This window comes from Sorex araneus, chromosome X (genome assembly GCF_027595985.1).
Source record: "Sorex araneus isolate mSorAra2 chromosome X, mSorAra2.pri, whole genome shotgun sequence".
Taxonomy (NCBI): Eukaryota; Metazoa; Chordata; class Mammalia; order Eulipotyphla; family Soricidae; genus Sorex; species Sorex araneus.
Window position 1 is genome coordinate 108533485 of NC_073313.1, and position 19442 is coordinate 108552926.

Consider the following 19442-nt stretch of genomic DNA (forward strand, 5'->3'; position numbering starts at 1 on the left):
TAGCAAATAAAATATGAAAAAATGAACAAAAAAGTTATCGAAAATATCAGAAACATACTTTTGAAAAGTTTGTTATGGAAGTACATGTATCTTCAGTAATGAATTAGAAAAAGGGGAATAAAGAAAAACCTTTTGTTAGATTACTCCCATGTCCATTATTGTGCTGGTGATATGAATAAATTCACAGAAGTTTATGGTTGGAAAAGGGTCTTTGCATCTCAATGACTCTGCAGTGTTACCCTATCTGATTCATGAGAGCTGAGTTGTCACAAAATATATCCCATTCAGTAGCCTTATAGTTGAGGAGTCCTTATAGAGTCCCCAAAGTTGTTCCATATCCCCAAGTGACAGACAGTTGAGTAGAATATGTCCAAACCTTGGCTCTTGACTTTCTTACCCAGCTGTCTTTGGATAAATGAATGAAATGCTTCTCAAATCCCTAAAGTTAAAAATAAAGACAATACCTTCTTAATATAATTGTGAAGATCAAATGAATTAATATACCCTTAAGAGCTTTGAAGAGTGCCTGACACACAATGAATACCATGTACATGTTAGCTTTTTATCACTCCTTTCTCTTCCATATCTTTTCCACTTAGTCTTCCTTACACATTGGGAATAATTTACACATGGAGAAAACCCAAATGAAGGAACTCCCACAAGAGTCTTATTTATCAATAAAAGTATCTAGCTCAAACAAAGAAATAAAGTTTAGAGGACAGTAAAAATATACCTGAACATAGAAAGGGAAAGCACTTCAATTCTAAACTATTTCTAAAGTCAGGATCCTGGAGAGCCATCTGGGGGGCTCATGGTTAAGCCAGTTCTTTTCTTATTTTCGCTCTGTAGAGAAGGCATTTCCATTTTATTTAAAACCTTTCCCATGTCTTGGCTTAAAATAAGGCTTAAGAGATATCTGCTTCATTAGAAGGCAGTGCAATTTACACGGTAATAAAATGAAGTGGTGAAGGCCCAAGTACTCAAATAGAGTTAAGTTCTGTGCAACCACATCCATTAAAGGCAAAACAGAAAGCAGGCAAGAGAATGGTTATTCAGTGATCTTCTACTGTTTGCTGCACATACAACGTGAGAATAAAGAGTAGTCAGTTTAATGTCCTTCATTCTATGAACCGACTACTTGACTCTATGTAAAGAGGAGCAGACTACTTGGAAATAGAGCATGTGGGTCTGGTTTTAATAGTCAAATCCCGGGGAAAAATGCATACAGTCATTACAGCAATTGCTTGAATCAACTGTCCACTTTTCCTGGACTGGAGCGATAGCACAACGGGTAGGGCGTTTACCTTGCACCAGTCGACCCAGGTTCGATTTCTCCATCCCTCTAAGAGAGGCCGGCAAGCTACCGAGAGTATCCCGCTCGCCAGGTAGAGCATGGCAAGCTACCCATGGTGTGTTTGATATGCCAAAAACTGTAACAAGTCTCACAATGGAGACGTTACTGGTGCCCGCTTGAGCAAATCGATGAAAAATGGGACGACAGTGCTACAGTGATACAATTAAACAGTCAACAGAATGTGACAGTGCTACAGTCCACTGTTCCTGAAGAAATGGACTTTAAAGTTTTTATAATTTTAGTGTAGTTAATATTCAAATATAATCATTCTTCCTGTCATAGTTCATCACTCTCAATTCCCCCTTTTATTTACTAGCATGTTTTTACTTTACTCTGACATTTTAACTCTTTTTTGAAACCACTCAGAACATAAAATTAGTAAGTTTAAAAAAATTTAAAAATAAGAAAGAAAATTACATCTTATTTCTTTTGAATTTACATGTCAAAACCTTCTTTATGTAAATGAAGACAAAGTGAGCCTTAATATAACCGTAAGAAATATCAATCCACAGAATTCATCACTGATAGAACAGTTATATGTTTACATGATTTTAAGCAAAAAAAAAACAATGAATTAATGAAAGTAATATCCACTTAGGATGCAAATTTAGAAATTCTTTCTAATTTTTCTCTTCTTAATAATTTCAGGCAATAAGTTAGACAAATTTCTACAAATTTTGAAGCTCATGATGACTATTCTTTTAAGAACAATTGGCATATCCAGTAGTGTATTTCTGGGCAATCACAGCATTATTTGAAGTTGAGGACAATGTGGTATGGTTTGAAGGACAAGTTGCTTTGAAATGCTACACTAGAAATTTCTCATTTTTGTTGTGAAAAATCATAAACACATGAAAAACTCTCCAATTCCACAAATAGGATGGAGCATTATTGACCCTGATAGGCTATCCAAAATGACCAATTGAGAGTCATCACTATTGATTCGTTAAGCTCAGAATGAAAGTCAGTGCTGTCTTATCCACTCTCTGAAGGTTTTTTTGGTCTATAAATATTAGTCTATACATAAGAGACACACGAAAAAGGAACATGATTGCTTCAAATGGTGGAAGTCCTGGGATAGTTAGCAAGCATGTGAAGATGAATTCTGAGTGGAAAGGACAAAGAAAAACAAAAATAACTTGGAATGTTTGCAAGAAGGAAGAAATCTTCTAGCTGAGATTGAGAAAAATCTGTAAAATGGTTCCATACTCATTAAAATGAGTGATTAACTTTTGAAAAGGGTTCACTAATGGTGGTCACAATCTTCTGCAGATATTTCAATACACTTCAAAGTTGAAAAGAGTGCAGCAATCAAAAATCATTTATCTTTATTTTTTAAATTAAATAGGGTTTCATTTTGACCATGTTTCCTTTCTACCATCATAACCAGGAGATGGTAGTGTTTCTGCAGAAAATGTGGAAAATATGAAAACAACTCTAGACTGATAGATTAGGTTCTATATTTGTATTCTTTGTTATTTTTCTATTTTCCTGGATTTTGAAAACATTGAAAATGCTTGCAATTTTTTGTCATGTTTAAAAATGTGTTATCAGGGCTGGAGCAACAGTACATTGGGTAAGGCGTTTGCCTTGCACACAGCCCATCCGGCATCCCTTATGGTCCCCGAAGCACTGCCAGCAGTAATTTCTGAGTTTAGAGCCAGGAGTAGCCCATAAACATTGCTGGGTGTGATCCAAAGAGCAAAAAATAAATAAAAATTTAAAATGTTACAGCAGATTGGGGATGTGGTTCTACAGTAAAGTGTATGTCTGCCATGCATGAGGCCCAGCTTTGATACTTGGCCCATGCACAAATAAAAATAAAAATGAAATATTTTATACATAATGAGTCCCTAAGGACATTTGGTTCTGGGCTGGAGAAATAGTAAAGACGTTAAGGTTCTTATCTGCCTTGTGCATAGCAGACCCTGATTTAAATCTTGGCACCACATATGATTCCCCTGGATATTGCATGAATGATACCTGAGTTGATCCAGGTTTAAGCCCTGAGCACCACAAAGTGCTCCCCAAGAAAAAGAGAATAAGAATAAAGAGAAGGAGAAGGAGAAGAAAGAGATGGCATTTAATATATAATTTTCCTGCTTTGGGGGATGAGAAATCAAGAGCTTTTGTTAAATAGCTTATCGTGAACTCTGGCAAATTGCTTTTAAACAGTTGTTTCCAGTTTCAGTTACCTTGAATAAGTTTGTATAACTATCTTAATTTAATGAAAAAACATTCAATTGTAGTGAATTCAGTTATTTCACCTGCCGCCCTAGCCAGATCTACTTTTGTAGTGCTGTCAAGAGCTTTTGATGATTGAGCTTCTCTTTCTTTATAATAAATCCATAAGGTTAGGGACCTAGAATATAGAGATGGTACAGCTGGTAAGCGACCTGCTTTCCATGTGGCTAACTGGATTTGATCCCTAGTGCCTTATAGGGCCCTCAAGCCCTGAGAGAAGTAATCCATGAGTAGAGAGCCAAGAATAATCCCTAAACACAGTCAGGTGTGTTCCCCAAACCAAACCAAACCCAAACAAACACAGGACAGAAAAATAAATCCCTATGATAATATATACGTAATATTATACTAGGAGAAGCAGAGTTAGCAGAGGCCCCATTGTAATAGCTTCTCAGTTGAGGAATCAAGATACTTAATAATAAACAATACAAGACAAAAGTTTTGAATGTTAAACTCCCAAACCAGACTAAGTTTTGAAAACAAAGAAGGAAACTAATGAGAACTAGTGTGATCAGGAAAGACTAGGGGTCTGGTAGTGAAAAAATGTGTGTTGGTATTAGAGAAATAAGGATGTAGTCACAGGCTAAGGGAGGGTAACATTATTTACATAAGATCTTTTAGAACAGTTCTAAGAACTAGGGTTGAACAATATGGTAGAAATGATAGTTACTGACCAATATGAACAAATTAGTTACCTAAGAAGAAAAGCTTAGGAACAGGTATGTAGCTCTTAGGGCTAGAACACTTGCCTTACAGATAGATAGCCCTGGGTTTGATCCCTGGCACTGAATAAAAAAAAACCAGCATGAAGAATAGTATAGACTAAAGTCCTATGCAGTATGTAAAATACAGAAAGGACAATACAAAGTCTCCTCCAGCATATGGTGACTGGGTTTCATGGTGAGATGAAAAATTGTGCATTCCTGGGGGCTGGAACGATAGCACAGCAGGTAGGGTGTTTTTCTTGCACACAGACGACCTGGGTTATATTCCCAGCATCCCATATGGTCCCACGAGCACCGCCAGGACTAATTCCTGAATGCAGAGCCAGGCGTACTCTCTGAGCATCGCCGGGTCTGACCCAAAAAGCAAAAAAAATTGTGCATTCCAGAAGAATAAGTGCAGTTATGTTTCTTTTGAGTGTGTTCTGTTGGAGCTCAATTGTGTTTTATTGGAGTGAGTTCTATTGGAGAATGAAGAGGAAATATGTTATGAGTTGAGTTTGGAGAGATAGTCCTAGAAGTTTTTATTTATCTACCTGGCAGACCAAGTCCTCTCAATTATTGACTTTTATAACATCTTTTCTTTGTAACATATGACATAGCTGCTGTACATTTTATTTATTTATTTTTGGTTTTTGGACACACCCAGCAGTGCACTGGGATTACTCTTAGCCCTGTACTCAGGGATAACTTCTGACAGGCTAAGGGAACCACATGAGGTGCCAGGAATCAAATCCAGGTGAGCTGTGAGTGAGACAAGCACCCTATCTGCCATACTATCTTTCCAGCTCTGCAATTTTATTTTTAATTATGTCATTATTTAGTGATTGTCTGTCTTCCCCAATAATCCACAAAAGTAGTTTCCATGACTGTTTTGTTCACCATTGTATCTCAAATGCCAGTCTAGTGCCTGGTACTTAGTGGTTGTTCAACAAATGTTTCATGAAGGAGGGTAAAAATATTTCCATTTTCACCTTTTAATGATAAAAAAGAGAGTGGTTGGTAGGGGTTGGGTTAGTGGGGAAAGATGGGCAGCATGACCACACTCTTAGGGTTACTGGCTATGTCAATGTACAATGAATTTCTCTCCCTGTCACTAACAGAGGTTCTTCTAACGCCTATAAATGGATCCCAATCAGTGTTGTATGGACTTGGGACTCTAGAGCCAGGCTGATCAAGTTTGAATTCTAACTCTCCATGCATTCTTGCGCATTTCACTCAACATTTTATGTCTCATCTCATCTGTGAAATGGAAATGGTCATACTATTACTTTGTTTCAAGGATCAAATTAACTGTAATATACTCATATACTTATGCCATCACATGGTCCATAGCAAGTGCTACATATATACACCATTTACCAAGTGCAGGCTTCGCTCTGAACTCAGAAAATGACTTACCTCAAATATATTTCCCTCATCTAGAGTCCAAGTACATAGACTTCTTTGCTTTGGCAAGATAGGCAGGAGACAGAAAACAGAAATGATAAAATGGTGGAGGGAAGCTGGGTGTGGGTTTAGATTTGGGGCCTCCCTGTCCAAAATGTGGCAGTAGTACAATCTCTGAAGAGATTTTCTTCTGATAAAGTTTCTCTTAAGATTCCAGTGGCTGTTTGCACTACGCTTTTGATCCAGATGAGGTTTGCTCAAGTGCCAGCAATGACATACAAGCTTCCAACACTCTCCTGACTGTCCTAGCCTCAGAGACATGTCTAAACAACTGAGGCTGGGGCTGAGATTCAATCCCTGGCTAAGACTGCTCTCTGACCCAGGAAGAAAGGCACACATTAGTGTTTGGTGACAGAGCCAACTCTGATTCAATGGATCCTTTATATTAAGCTTCACAGGTTCAGCATTCAATAGGTTATTTCTTCTTCAGTATTTAGCATGCAGTTAGAGTGACTACAAGCTGTCTCGGTTGCCAAGTCGTCAAAAATCAAATGATCCGGACACATAATGCAATTCAGAGATGACCACTGGACTAGACTGGATTTCACGGGATGTCAAAAGACCGTGTGGCCGCCCACCTAGGAGATGGTCAGACTTCTTTGTCAAAACCCTGAATAAACGGTTTGAGGTTCTTCCTGTTCTGGAGCGAGCAGATACCATTGGGCTACACTAGCACGTGGCAGGGACAAATGGAGACGCTTCTGGCGCCCACTCCAGCAAATCAAAGATCAATGGGATGACAAGTGATACAAGTGATACAAGTGGGAAGAAGAATATCTTGGTTCCATGCTCTATTACATACCTTGTAAAAATATTCAACAGGAAAAAAGTAACTATATGCTTCAAAAATTAGAACTTCAAAGAAGATTGAAATATCTTATATAAGTTGAAATTAAGAAATGAAAGGCAGGAAAAAAGTCAATAATTTCATTAACGTGTAGGGTTTTGTTATTTTAGGGAAATGAATAAAATGTTCTGTTTATACAGGAGAAGAGACAAACAAGAAAGGACTTAAAATTGTCAAATGTGGGGAAAACAATAAATAACTTTATTTTATGTGTTGCTTTTGAGGATATAATAAAATAAGATAAAGAGACTAAGATATTTCAATGGACTGAGTACATTCTTTTCATGTGATATGCTTGTATTCAGACCTCGGTACTGCATGAACCTCTCAAGGCACTGCTGGCAGGGGACTCTGAGCACAGAGGTAAGTAATGCCAGGTGTGGTACCAAAATTAATGGAAAGAAGGAAGGAAGGGAGGAAGGGATGGAGGGAGGGAAGAAAAAAACTTGAACTAAGACAAAAGAACTGTTAACATTTCTAAGTATGTTTACCATAGAAGGACTAGAAAGAGCTTATCTGAATATGCATGCTAAGAAAATTTAAGAGTCAGAGGTAAAAGAGAAAGAAATTCAACTTAACCACGAGTGACAATTATAGAAAATATAATAATAATCACGTATAAAACAAGAATTCTTTACAAGGTCTCATGATTATTATAAAATTTCCATGGGTGGCCGACAATATAGGTTACATTTTCAAAGCTGAAACTGTCAAGGTTATGAAAGGCTAGGGAGTTGGTCCATGGTGGTACCACTAGTAGGTGGAAGTTTTGTGTATATAGAACATAGATTTATATGAGATAAAGGGTTGTATAAATTGTGATCTAAGCAAGAGTGCCACAGTTGAGTTGATTCATAAAAATTCTGGTAAATGACAGCCAAGTGTGATTAAACAGATTCTCAAATAATATAAGTGACAATATTATATATTCTAGCAGTATTCTGTCAGCCTACTCTATTTATCAGCACACAACTCACTTTCAGCACAACGATTGAGCATATAGTAGATGCTCAATCTGTTGATTAGATGTAAGGCAAGAGGGCAGAATTAAGATGCCAGCCTGAAGAAAACAGTAAGAGGGAGGAATATAAAAGACTGCCGAATGGAGAAATTAAATATAATAATGTTAGATCCTAAAACATAATGTTTTAGGTTTTGGGGTCATACCCAGAGTGCTCAAAATATACTCCTGGACCTGCACTGAAGGGTCATTTATTGAGAAGTTGGGGACTATATGGGATGCTGGAGATTGAATCCAGGTATGCCACATGCAAGGCAAGTGGTCTACTATCACTCGGCACTATCACTCTAACCCTGAACCTAGATTGCTTAAAATGGTGCTTTTATTAAAGAAATGGAACACAAAAGGAAGTGAAGACTGCCTTGAGAAGTTGAAAATTCAAGTTTTTATTTTTCCTTTTTATTTTGATACCATAATCTACAATACTGTCAATGATAATTTCATGTGTACATTGTTCCAACACCACGATCACCACTGCAGTGGCTGCTTCCCTCCACCAATGTCCGAAGGACATTTCAAATCCACCCTCTTCCCCAGATAATCTCAGCTCTTTAGAGAATTTCTCCAATTCTTATTCATTTTGTCATTTGGACAATTTCATTTTAGCTATAAGTTGAGATCATTGCTGACTTCCATTTTTATTTTTATTATGGAACTATTTTATTGTGGGATTTTAAAAATACGCCTAAATTTGCCCTGCACCACAGAAAATGGTTACATCAATTCTTTATAAGGTCCATACTTACTCTTTGTTTTTTGCCTTTGATTTTGTGCCACACTTGATTGTGCTTTGTTCTGGTGTGGTGCTCAAGGTCATGTGGTACCAGAAATTGAACCTGGAACTTCCACGTGTGAAACACATGTTCCAGGCCTTGGAGCTATTTCCCTAGTACTATTCAGTATTTTAAAAATGTTGGTGAAGACAGCCTGAATTTTATAATGCATTAATAACTGTATCACTGTCACTGTCATCCCATTGCTCATCGATTTGATCTAGCAGGCACCAGTAACATCTCCATTGTGAAACTTGTTACTGTTTTTGGCATATAGAATATGCCATGGGTAGCTTGCCAGACTCTACCATACAGGAGAGATACTCTTGGTAGCTTGCAGGTCTCTCTGAGAGGGGAGGAGGAATTGAACCCGGGTTGGCCGCGTTTAAGGAAAACGCTCTATCTGCTGTGCTATCGCTCCAGCCCAATGCATTGATACAAGAGGGAAACTGAAGACATTTGAAAAAGAGTGAGATAACGAGACTATCATACTAGATGACTTAAGAAAGTGGACACACTTTTCCTGTTACTCTCCAGATGGTACTTAAAATCAGTGCTTTATCCCACCCATTTATAAATTAAAGCACTGCTGAAACAGAAGGTTGCCTAAGAAAATTTATCTTCTAAGATACTGGAAATGTATCATTCTCACTTTTAAGTCTTACTACTACGTATTACAGCACATCAGGTTGTAAGAAATGGGACACCTACCTTTGCATACCCTACAGCACGAATCCGGAACAGAAACCGGGAATGCACAAGTTAATTTGGGGCAAGTCTTGAGACCACAATACACATTTCCTTCCTGCCAAGGAGAAACAGAATTAAGGTCAGAGGCTCTGGGATAGGTGTAGACTTATATCAGACTGGATATATCAGGGATGGATTTTGAGAAGTTCAAAATATGTCTTCCACACTTTTCTCTCACAGTTAATTCTACATACTTTGTACAATTTATTATGCACTCTTTTTTCTACTATTTTTCATGACAGATAAAAAGTCACAGAGAATTGGCAATTCTAGTGGAGCATCATGGTCTAAGAGGATAATGTGAGGGTTGCCCTTAGCCTTTAAACCACCACATTATATTCTTGCATCTCTCTTCTCTGTTCATTGAATCTGGTAGTACCCATTGCACAATAGCTGGATGTTGCAGATTTCACAGAATTGGGTTTTGTAGTGTATCTGCTTCCATAGCAGTCACTAGAATCTCCCAAACAAAAGATACAGATCAATAGTAATTCACAACTTCCCTTATTCAGAAAGAGTAATTCTCAACTTCCCTTATTCAGAAGGAAACCATGATATATTATGTTTCCTTCTATACAGACATATTTGTTATAAAGCTTAATTTATAAATTAGGTAAGTGATAAACTATAGTAATAAAAAATATAACAATACACTGCATGAAAGTTATATATATTTTGTCATTTCCCACCCCTCCTTTCCACTTTCTCCCACTCTATATATATGTATCTAAATACACAGAAAACTTTTGGATCATGTTTGACTGTGGGTAATTGAAATCATGGAAAGTGAACAAGTAAATAAGGTAGGGGAAACTACTGCATAAAAGTATTTAAGATTATTTAAATTGACAGCTCATTCTAGCACAAAGCAAGAGGGTGGATCAAATTTACTTGCTGATTTTGTCTGTCTTTGCATAATATCTATTTTCTAAAATTCTATGTTCTCAACATCTCTTTTCTTAAACCTTGCTCCTCCTATTTCTTGGAAACGTATTATTCTCTGACAGAAAGTGTTCCTAAAAAGGCATTAGGAAAACTAAGTTGCAACCCAATTTTCCAAATATTTGAGATACTGTATTTTTACTAAATACACACAAAAGAAGAGACTCTAAAACTTACCATGGCAGTCCAATATTTACTTCTTTTTAAAGGCAAAAAAGGTTGTTTTTACATCTAACTTCATTCCCTCAGACTCAATTTAAATACCCATTTTACTCCATTTTCTTGTCCTTTCTATTATGTGCTCTGGACCACATAATTAGATGAAGATATAATCAGTATACTTTATTCCTGAAGTATAAACAGAACTTTTGACAAATAATGTCACAGAAGTAATCAGGAGCAAGTATTTGTTGAAAGTTTTCTCATTGCAGGGAACTAAGAATAAACTGGTTAGTAAAATATTTCAGAGCTAGAAACCAAGATACAACCCATTTTTCAGTGAAGTGGAATAAGTTGTCCTAGATGGTGCCAGAGGCTTCACCATCCATAGATTTCCTGGGCTTCACATGATTGGGTTCTCCAGATGAAGGTTTTGGTGGTGTAACTACTGTGATACAGAGTGCAAGTCAATGGCACCAATCAGTTCATCTTGAGTAATTTAACAATCTGTAAGCTTTAAGTCCAGGATACAACTACATTTGACCTTTTTAACAGTATTGTTCAGAATTGATGATTATAAGAGAGTATATATTAGCAGGAAGACTTATGCAATTTAAGATTTATGCAATTTATTTTCCATTAAAACTCTCTACTAGTGTACACCCAAACTAAAGTAACAACTACATAGGAAGTCATCTTATTTGGGTACAGGCTAGCAGAAATATTAAGCTGCAGGGTCTTACCGAACAGCTGCACTGTGTGCATTGATTGGCTTGCCGGTTTTGAAAGAGTCCTTCAGCCATGAACAGTTCACCATGTTGATAAGTGGTTCCATTGTATTCACATGACTTGCTGGTCACCTTATTGTTCACTGGGGGTAAGGAGTCTTCTGGGGCAAGTTGGAGAAAAATCACACAAATATTGGCAGTATTGCAAATAATTTCATAGATACCAACAGCAGATGGGGCTATACTACATTAAGGAAGTTAAATTCAGTGGATGACGACCTTAACTCTATGGAAACAATTAGAAAACAGCAGATGGGATGGTCACCAAGTAATTTTTTCTCTTGTTGAACATTTATTGGTCAGTTATTATGTAAAATTTTTGATAGGCACTATCACAAAGCCTCTGCCTTGACAAAGCTAACAGTCATTGAAAAAATATTAATTCAGATCAGGAGAGATAGTACAGCAGTACCTCACATGAGGTCAACCTGGATCCGATCTTTGGCACCACATAGGCTCTCCATAGAAACCAAAAGTGATCCCTGAGCACAGAGCCAGTAATAAACCCTGAGTACTTCTTGCTATGACTCCCCAAACCAAAAATTAACTTGGCTCGAAGGAATGAGTCCTTTTATAAGAATTATCATCTAATACAACTAATCATTTTTAAGTGAATCACCTATATATACATATATATAGAGAGAGAGTTGCAAAGTTCTTCATGACTTTCAGTCATACAATATTCCAATATCCAAACTTCTTCAGTGCACATTTATCACTCCCAATGCCCCCAGTTGCCTTCCTGCCTGGGTGCCCTCACTTCATGGCACCTCTCTCACACTCTCTATCTTTATATGTCTCTTACACACATTTTAATGTTTGGCACTGTGGTTTGCAATACTTTTATTAAAAGGGTATCATGCAAATCATTTACCTCCTTTCAGTACTCAGTCTTGTCCAGAGAGATCTGACTTTGGGTGATAGCTACATACTTATAGTTTTATGCTCCAATTGACAATATCCTTTACAGTTGTATATCACTTGGTGTACTTGAATACTTGTTATAGTTTCTAAAGTCTTTGGTTATTTTATCCTTTTGCCAAAATAACCTTTTCCCCATTATTCCTGCCTTTTTTCTGTTAGGTTTTGGGTCACACTCAACTGTGCTCAGGGATTACTCCTAGTTATGTGCTCAAACAGGTAGGGCATTTGCCTTGCACAAAACCAAGCCAGGTTCGATTCCTCAGCCCCTCTTGGAGAGCCCGGCAAGCTACCGAGAGTATCCTACCCACACAGCAGAGCCTGGCAAGCTCCCCTTGGTGTATTCAATATGCCAAAAACAGTAACAACAAGTCTCACAATAGAGACATTACTGGTGCCCACTCAAGCAAATCGATGAGCAATGGGATGATAGTAATACAGTGATATGTGCTCAGGAATCAGTCCAACAGGTACTTATGGTGCTATATAAAGTCAGAAATTGAACATGGGTTCATTGCATGTGGGGAAATTGTATTAAACCTTGCACTACCTCTCTGAACCCTAGGCAAAATTTTTCAAATATTGCTTCTATATTGTTATTGCAGGCCCTCATAATAACCCTGTGAATCAAGAAGGGTAGATTCTTATCTTCATTTTACATTTGCTGGGAATATGTCTCTGAGGTTGAGTGACATTTATGTCACAAATTTAGTGAGTGGTGAAAGGAATGAATGGGGGCTGAAGTCTCATCTCCTGGCCCAAATTTTCATCTTCCTTCAACCTATAGCACTTGGGCATGTATGGATTTTTATGACCAGGACTCTGTCTATCTTTTTGTGTCTCTTTTCTTCTTGGAGTTTAGCACAGATTTGAAATGTGGTAAGATAACAAAATACAAACAAACAAAACAATTGATGAGTTGACTTTAAGCCTTAAGAAGTCCTCACTCGATTTTCTTCAGATGCACTCTGTGTTTTCACATACATTCACGGGCACAAATACACACACAACTACAATAAACAAGTAATCAGATTAAACTAATTATTGATATACAAATTAACGATAGATAAAAACAAAGTTTTTGCTATATGTATGACTTTTTCTTCAAGTTTATATACTTTCTTGAAAATGTATTCCTCTTTCTATGTCTTTATGAGTTCCATTGAATAAAACTGCCTTGCTCCACACACACATAAAACAGAAAGTTTCTGCTGGGGGATAGTGGAAGAAGATAAATCAGGAGAATTGTGTGCTGTGTACTTGATTAGAGGGAGACTTCGAGAATTAGATCATCATTTACCATCAGTCAAAACATTTTATGATAGAAAAATTCTACTGAAAGACAAGTGTTCTTTAAAACAAAATAAAATAAAGTAAAATAAAATTATCCTTAAGGCCAAAATAGTAGTACAGCAGGTAAGGTGCTTGCCTTGCCTGTGTTCAACCCCTGTTTGAACCTTGGTACTGCATATTGCTGCTTGGATAACACCATGAGTAATTCCTGAGCTCAGAGCCAGAACTAAACCCTGAGCACCACCGAGTATAGTTCTAAAAAGAACAAACAAAAAAACAAAAAAATATTTTTAAAATGTTGCTGAAAAAATTTGGAATATTTCCTCAAAAGAAATTGAACTAATATTTTTGACTGCTTTTGTGATTAAGCCTCCCACCAAGGGAAGATAAATGGCAAGGGAAGATAAATGACAAGGCAGCTTTAGTAAACATGGTTTAAGTGTATGCATGAACTTAAGTCTTCTTGCAACACTATTCAAAGTAACCTGGCATTCAACTGCTCAAGTAAGAGGCTGAAGACAACAAAGAGAGGAGGATGAAACAAACTCAAAAAACTTAACTAGGGTCATGCTAAACGCTAGCTTGGTGTTATAAAATTATATTAACTTCTTCCTATTTATTTTTAAAGTAAAAAGAAGAGAGAGTGAGAGCGAAAATGTGGCTTCTCTGGAGCTGAGAGCCACAATACACATTTCTGCATTAAATATGAAGTTATAAAATTAGCACTTCCAAATAAATATCTTACTGATTCTGAATATTTTTTCTTAATTCTATATGCACATTCAGTCATTTGGAAAGAATGACAAATTTTCAACAACTAAAAATAGCCCATTTATTCTTATTTCATTCTTCTAACATCCCTAATAGTATGTGTGTTGGGGAAGAATTATGAAAAGGAGGTTAATGACACCCCCTACATATTTGGCCATGTCACATAGCTATTCATAAGAGATTCAAGTCAGAAATCTGACTCAAAGTTTGAGCTCTTTTCACAGAATGGACATTACAACTGGGAGAGAGAAAGGAAATAAAATCTTCACTTCTTTGAGGACCTGAAAGAGATATTTAAACTCCCATGTTAATTTCAACATTATTTATAATATCCAAAATATGGAGACAACCTAAGTGTCTGTCATTGAATGGATAAAGAAATTCTTTATACAGTGAAACAAACATATATCTAATGAAATAGTAAAAGACTTTTAAAAAGAGAACAGCTGTTTTCTAAGTGAAGGACGTTATGCTACATTTTAAAAAAGCAGACACTGAAAGAAGAAAAACTGCTTGATCTCTCTTACAAAATGAATAAAATGTAGATAAATACACATATGCAGAGACTACAATAGTAGTTACCAGAAGGAGAGAGGTAGGGAAAATAGGCAATGATTACACTAAGTTGCAATTGTGTACGATAAATAGGTCCAGAAACATAATACATAGCATGATGACTATCATCATTATCATCTTAAATATTGGGAGTTTGCTAAGAGAGTAGATTTTTAGTGCTATCATCACACTTGTAACGGTAATGATATGAGATGACATGTCAATTAGTTTGACTTCAGTAATCATTTTATCATGAATATTTATATCATATCTGCATGTTATACAACTTAAATATATGCGTTTTAATTCAGAAAAAAAAGAAAAAATATAATTTGGGTGCAGAACCATTTCATCATAACCCCAGCGAGGGTATCCATGACTCACAACCTTGCACATGCCTCTGGTCTCTGATTTTCTATTTCAGAATGGAATACAGAACTCAAAATTCTCTTGAATCTTTAGAGGCTAAGCATAGCATGCAAGGAACCACAGAAGCAAGGAAAGTCTCCTCAAACTTGACCCTCTCCTTCCCCAGATTTTCCAAGGTGGCTGGGCTTCTAATCAACTATCCTTGGAACACAGTCAGTGTTCCTGGCCAAAACTGGCTGAAAATCATTCCAAAGCAAAACTGGCTTCAGGACTCCTCAGGGGAACACTACAACAAAAATGACCAGGCTGCGTGGCTTCTAGCCTCCACTGTATCCCCAGTGTCCAGTCAAATTCCACTCAGTACTCTGAGGAAGGACATAGTGGGGCAGGCAGGGAAGCACTAGCCATCTGCCTATAGTTATGTTGATAAAAACATGGTTTCTTCTGCCCTGTGATAGATGATTTTGTGTGGAAGCAGATCTTGAATTTTTTTGAACAATTTATCTTAAATGTCTTTTACCACCTTTTCTATCATTGAGGCCTAAAATACCATCTTTAAAAATCAATTGCTTTGCATTCAATAGCTGACCGTTTTACAGTAGGATACTGTAATCCCAAAACTTCTACGAGAGGATTGTGAATAACTTCCGCACAGGCTTCTCTCCCACTCCCACCTTCAAATTTTATAAAAGGAGTCTTTGGTGGGAAGGGACTGCTGAAGAGATGTGTATTAGAACATCATATGACTGAATCCCAATCATGAACAATTTTGTAACTGTTTATCTCACCGTGGTTCAATAACATTTTCAATTAAAATGATTATTAAATAAAAGAATTCTGTGATCCTGTCCCATGTCAGGCAGTATACTGTTCTCTCCACCCCTGGAGCCTCCACTTTTTACCATTTGGAACATAAAGGTCTTATACTGGTTGTTCTCCTTAGCCTCAAATTTCTATTTTCTTAGCGGGGCAGTTCTTGGATAGTCAGAAAAACTGCTTGTATGTCAGGAGACAAATCTCCTGCTGGTGTTTATGAGGTAAATTCAACCTCTCTAGATCTCCCAGGGATCAGTTGCTAATCTCCTTGATTCCAAGCCCTCTCTTCTTTTGCCATTGCTACTGTTACTCAGACTCCAAGTTTGTTTTTGATGGCTGAGTTTGATACTAATTTCTCCAATCTGGTTCTTTCTCATTCTACTGGTGCATTCCCAGAACATCTGCAGGGCATTTTGAAGGTAATTGTGAAGAAAGAATATGGAGTTGAAGTTAAAAAGCTAGAAAAAGTATGTTGTTTCCCTTTAATTGCCCTGAACAAAATAAAACTCTATAATATAAACTCTCAGCCCCACGTTTCTGAAACACTGTATCACCATGTCACTGTCATCCTGTTATTTACTGATTTACTCCAGCGGGCACCAGTAATGTCTCTATTATATTCAGTCCTGAGATTTTAGCAGCCTCTCCTTACTCGTCTTTCCCAACGACTGGAGGCTCTTTCATGGTCAGGGTAATGAGACCTATCGTTACTGTTTGTGGCACATCGAATACGCCACGGGTAGCTTGCCAGGCTCTGCCATGTGGGCCGGATACTCTTGATAGCTTGCCGGGCTCTCCAAGAGGTATGTATATATCTGTTACTGTATTTTGGACATGAATATGCCACAGAGAGCTTGCCAGGCTCTCCCAAGTGGTCAATAGACTCTTGGTAGCTTGTCAGGTTCTCCAAGAGGGAAAACTAGGCTATTAGATGTTTCGAGGCCACACTGATGGGAATACACACCGCCGGGGGCAGTCTCTGGGTGTGGCTGCTTAGCTACTGGAAAATGAAGGATCTGGGTGGAAGAGGCCCAGTCCCAATCCGAGCACCCTTGGAGATCTTGACCCCGGGTCCTGGGTTCCTCCGCCAGCTCCCCCATGCGTAAGGCTCTGAAACACTAAAGGACAAAATAGCAAGAGGACTAGAAAAGGAAGCCATGGAAGTGGGTACAATTTGCAGTGATTTTTAGCTCTGTCTCTCATAGTGATTCAGGTATAAACAACTTAACTTGGTGTCTGGGATCCACAAACCTGAGGCACAACTCCCAGCTTTAGTATTTTTTCTGTGACCTTGAGAGGGATACTTAATCTTTTACTTTATTTTCTTCATCTTTAATATGTGTGATTTACATGGATGTAAGGTTTAGAAATTATTTGTTTAAAAATTCCCAAAACATCTGTCCACAGTAAAGTTCACAGTAAATGGCAAATAGCGTTGGTCTAGGAAGAGTGCACATAGAAGGAAGTTCTACACTTAAGAACATGAAGGATTTTCCTTGTGTTCATGGATGATTAGACAACTAATTAAAAGTTATTTGCTTATACCAGAGTGATGGCACAGTGAGGAGCACTTGTCCTACTCATGGCTTATTTGGGTTCGATCCTTGGTGCCACATATAGTCCTCTGAGCCTTGCCTGCCAGACGTGATCTTTGAGCAGAGCCAAGCGTAAGTCCTGAGCACACCATGTGAGGGCTGAAAATCAAACTGCAGTTATTTGCTTTATACTTGTGTATATGGCAGGTGCTTTGGAATAAAAACATTTAAACACAACTTCACAATTGTTTCATTATTTCAATAAATATTTAGAGAGATCTCTGAAGATTCCTGGCACTAAATGATCCTTGACTACACCTTTATAGTAGCTGGAACCATGTTAGATTTGAGCTACAAAGACACTTGAGATATATTCCTGAATTCGAGGTTAATCCTATTACAAATGAAGAGGCTAGTGTAAAATGCTGTTAAGTAAAATGTACTTAAATAATACACAAGTGTTAAGAATGGAAGAAAAGCTAAATTATCACAAATTGTCAAACTGTGTCAAACGGAAAGGCATATCAACTGAATTGCTAAGCGTTTAAACCGACACCAGAAAAAATTCCTAACAGAAAGTGTTATTAAAAATTTAAATCACAGGCAAATCACCTATGCAGAGCAGCTGTTTATCAAAGTGTTTCATACTGCCTTGTGGTTCTTCAGAGGTGTTTGAGAGGCATGAGAAAGTAAACACTGGTCCTCAAATCCATTTCAACAGAAGGGTTACAATTTTGTTGGTCCATATGGTTTTAGGACTTTTTGGTTATTAATTAGAGAAAGGACAGAAAAGACAGAAAGTCTTTTAAAACACTTGCATAGAACATCTTCAAAGATTTGGTTTGTTTGGATTAAAATCCTGTTTTTCTTGAATAGAAAAAGAATTTCTAGAAATTTATGAGAAAATTACCAATAACCCCTCAAACAAGCAAATAGAAAGTGGACCAAAATTAAAAATCATGTTTAGACATATAAAAATTTACTAAATATCATTAATAAAATAAATGTACATTAGTAATGTTCTGATATCATTTTATCATTTTTAACACATTGTTTTAAATCTCCAAATTAACCTTTTAAAATAAATGTATTTGCTTCTTGTGGGCATCTGGAATAAACAATATGTCTAGGGAATAGTAAGTAGCAAAACAATGGGTGTTGTATGTTTAAACACCAACTATAATTAACTTTGTAAATCACAGTGTTTCATAAAATAAAATGAAATAAAATTCATAGAGAAAAATGGCAAAACACTAGCTAAAGGTTACAGAAACAGAATGCCAAAGAAATAGACAAATGTGTGGGGGTAAGCAAGAAGAGGAGGTCTGGAAGTAACATGAAGACAAGGGTCAGGTACCTTGAGCCTCTGTTAGGTATAGAGGCAAAATATCTGTTTATATCCAAAACACTAAAACCAACATTGCCATTGGCATGGTGTCCAAACTACAACAATTGAACATTAAAGTATAGCTATAATGAATAAGGCTGGGAGTGGGAAGAAATCCACTGATTTAAGTGATGTAGGGCTGTGGACACAGGGTAATGGAATTAAAGTCGGAGCATTGCCTAAGCCCCATTGTAAATTACTACATAAATCAGTGTAAAACTAAAGATAAAACTATTAAAATAAAACACTCTCTTGTCAAGGTTATGTAGAAATTAAACAACCACTACGGAGGAAAAAAATCAATATGTATTAATTAAAATATTTTTTTTGAACCAGCAACCCTAGTTTAGAGAATTAACATATACTTGCACATATGTAAAACATAATAGTGATTCATATAATGATGTTTGTAATGTCAAAAGATTTGAAATATCAATAGGCACTGGATGAATATGGCACATTAATACACAAAATATTAGGTAGTTGTATAAGCGAATGAATAAGTTTCCTGTACTAAGACAGAAAATGACAGAATTAATTTTTGTAAATGATGGGGCAAACTGATGTGCACTGTATACTTCTTTGTTATGTAAAATATATTTTTCAAATAAATATTTAGAATTTCATAGAGAACGTCTGAAAATATACATACACAAGAAGTACTAAGTTATGAGTATAATACACATTAAGGGGGAAGGTCAGAATGAAATGTGAGATGAGTGACTTTTACATCATACCTTTACATA

The 19442-nt window shown here is 36.8% G+C and overlaps 1 protein-coding gene across 2 annotated transcripts in view; it reads right to left on the reverse strand.

The window, feature by feature from the left end:
- The window catches only part of CHRDL1 (chordin like 1), a 153003-nt gene that overhangs the window by 42430 nt on the left and 91131 nt on the right, over window positions 1-19442 (reverse strand). Inside the window, exons 5-6 of one of the 2 annotated variants that reach the window (XM_004606302.2) lie at window positions 11005-11147; window positions 9122-9215 (exon numbers count right to left, since the gene is read on the reverse strand). In XM_004606302.2, coding sequence (XP_004606359.2) covers window positions 9122-9215; window positions 11005-11147 — 237 coding nt within the window. Of the gene's footprint in view, window positions 1-9121; window positions 9216-11004; window positions 11151-19442 lie in introns of both variants that reach the window. The other variant, XM_004606301.2, reaches the window with a different exon arrangement.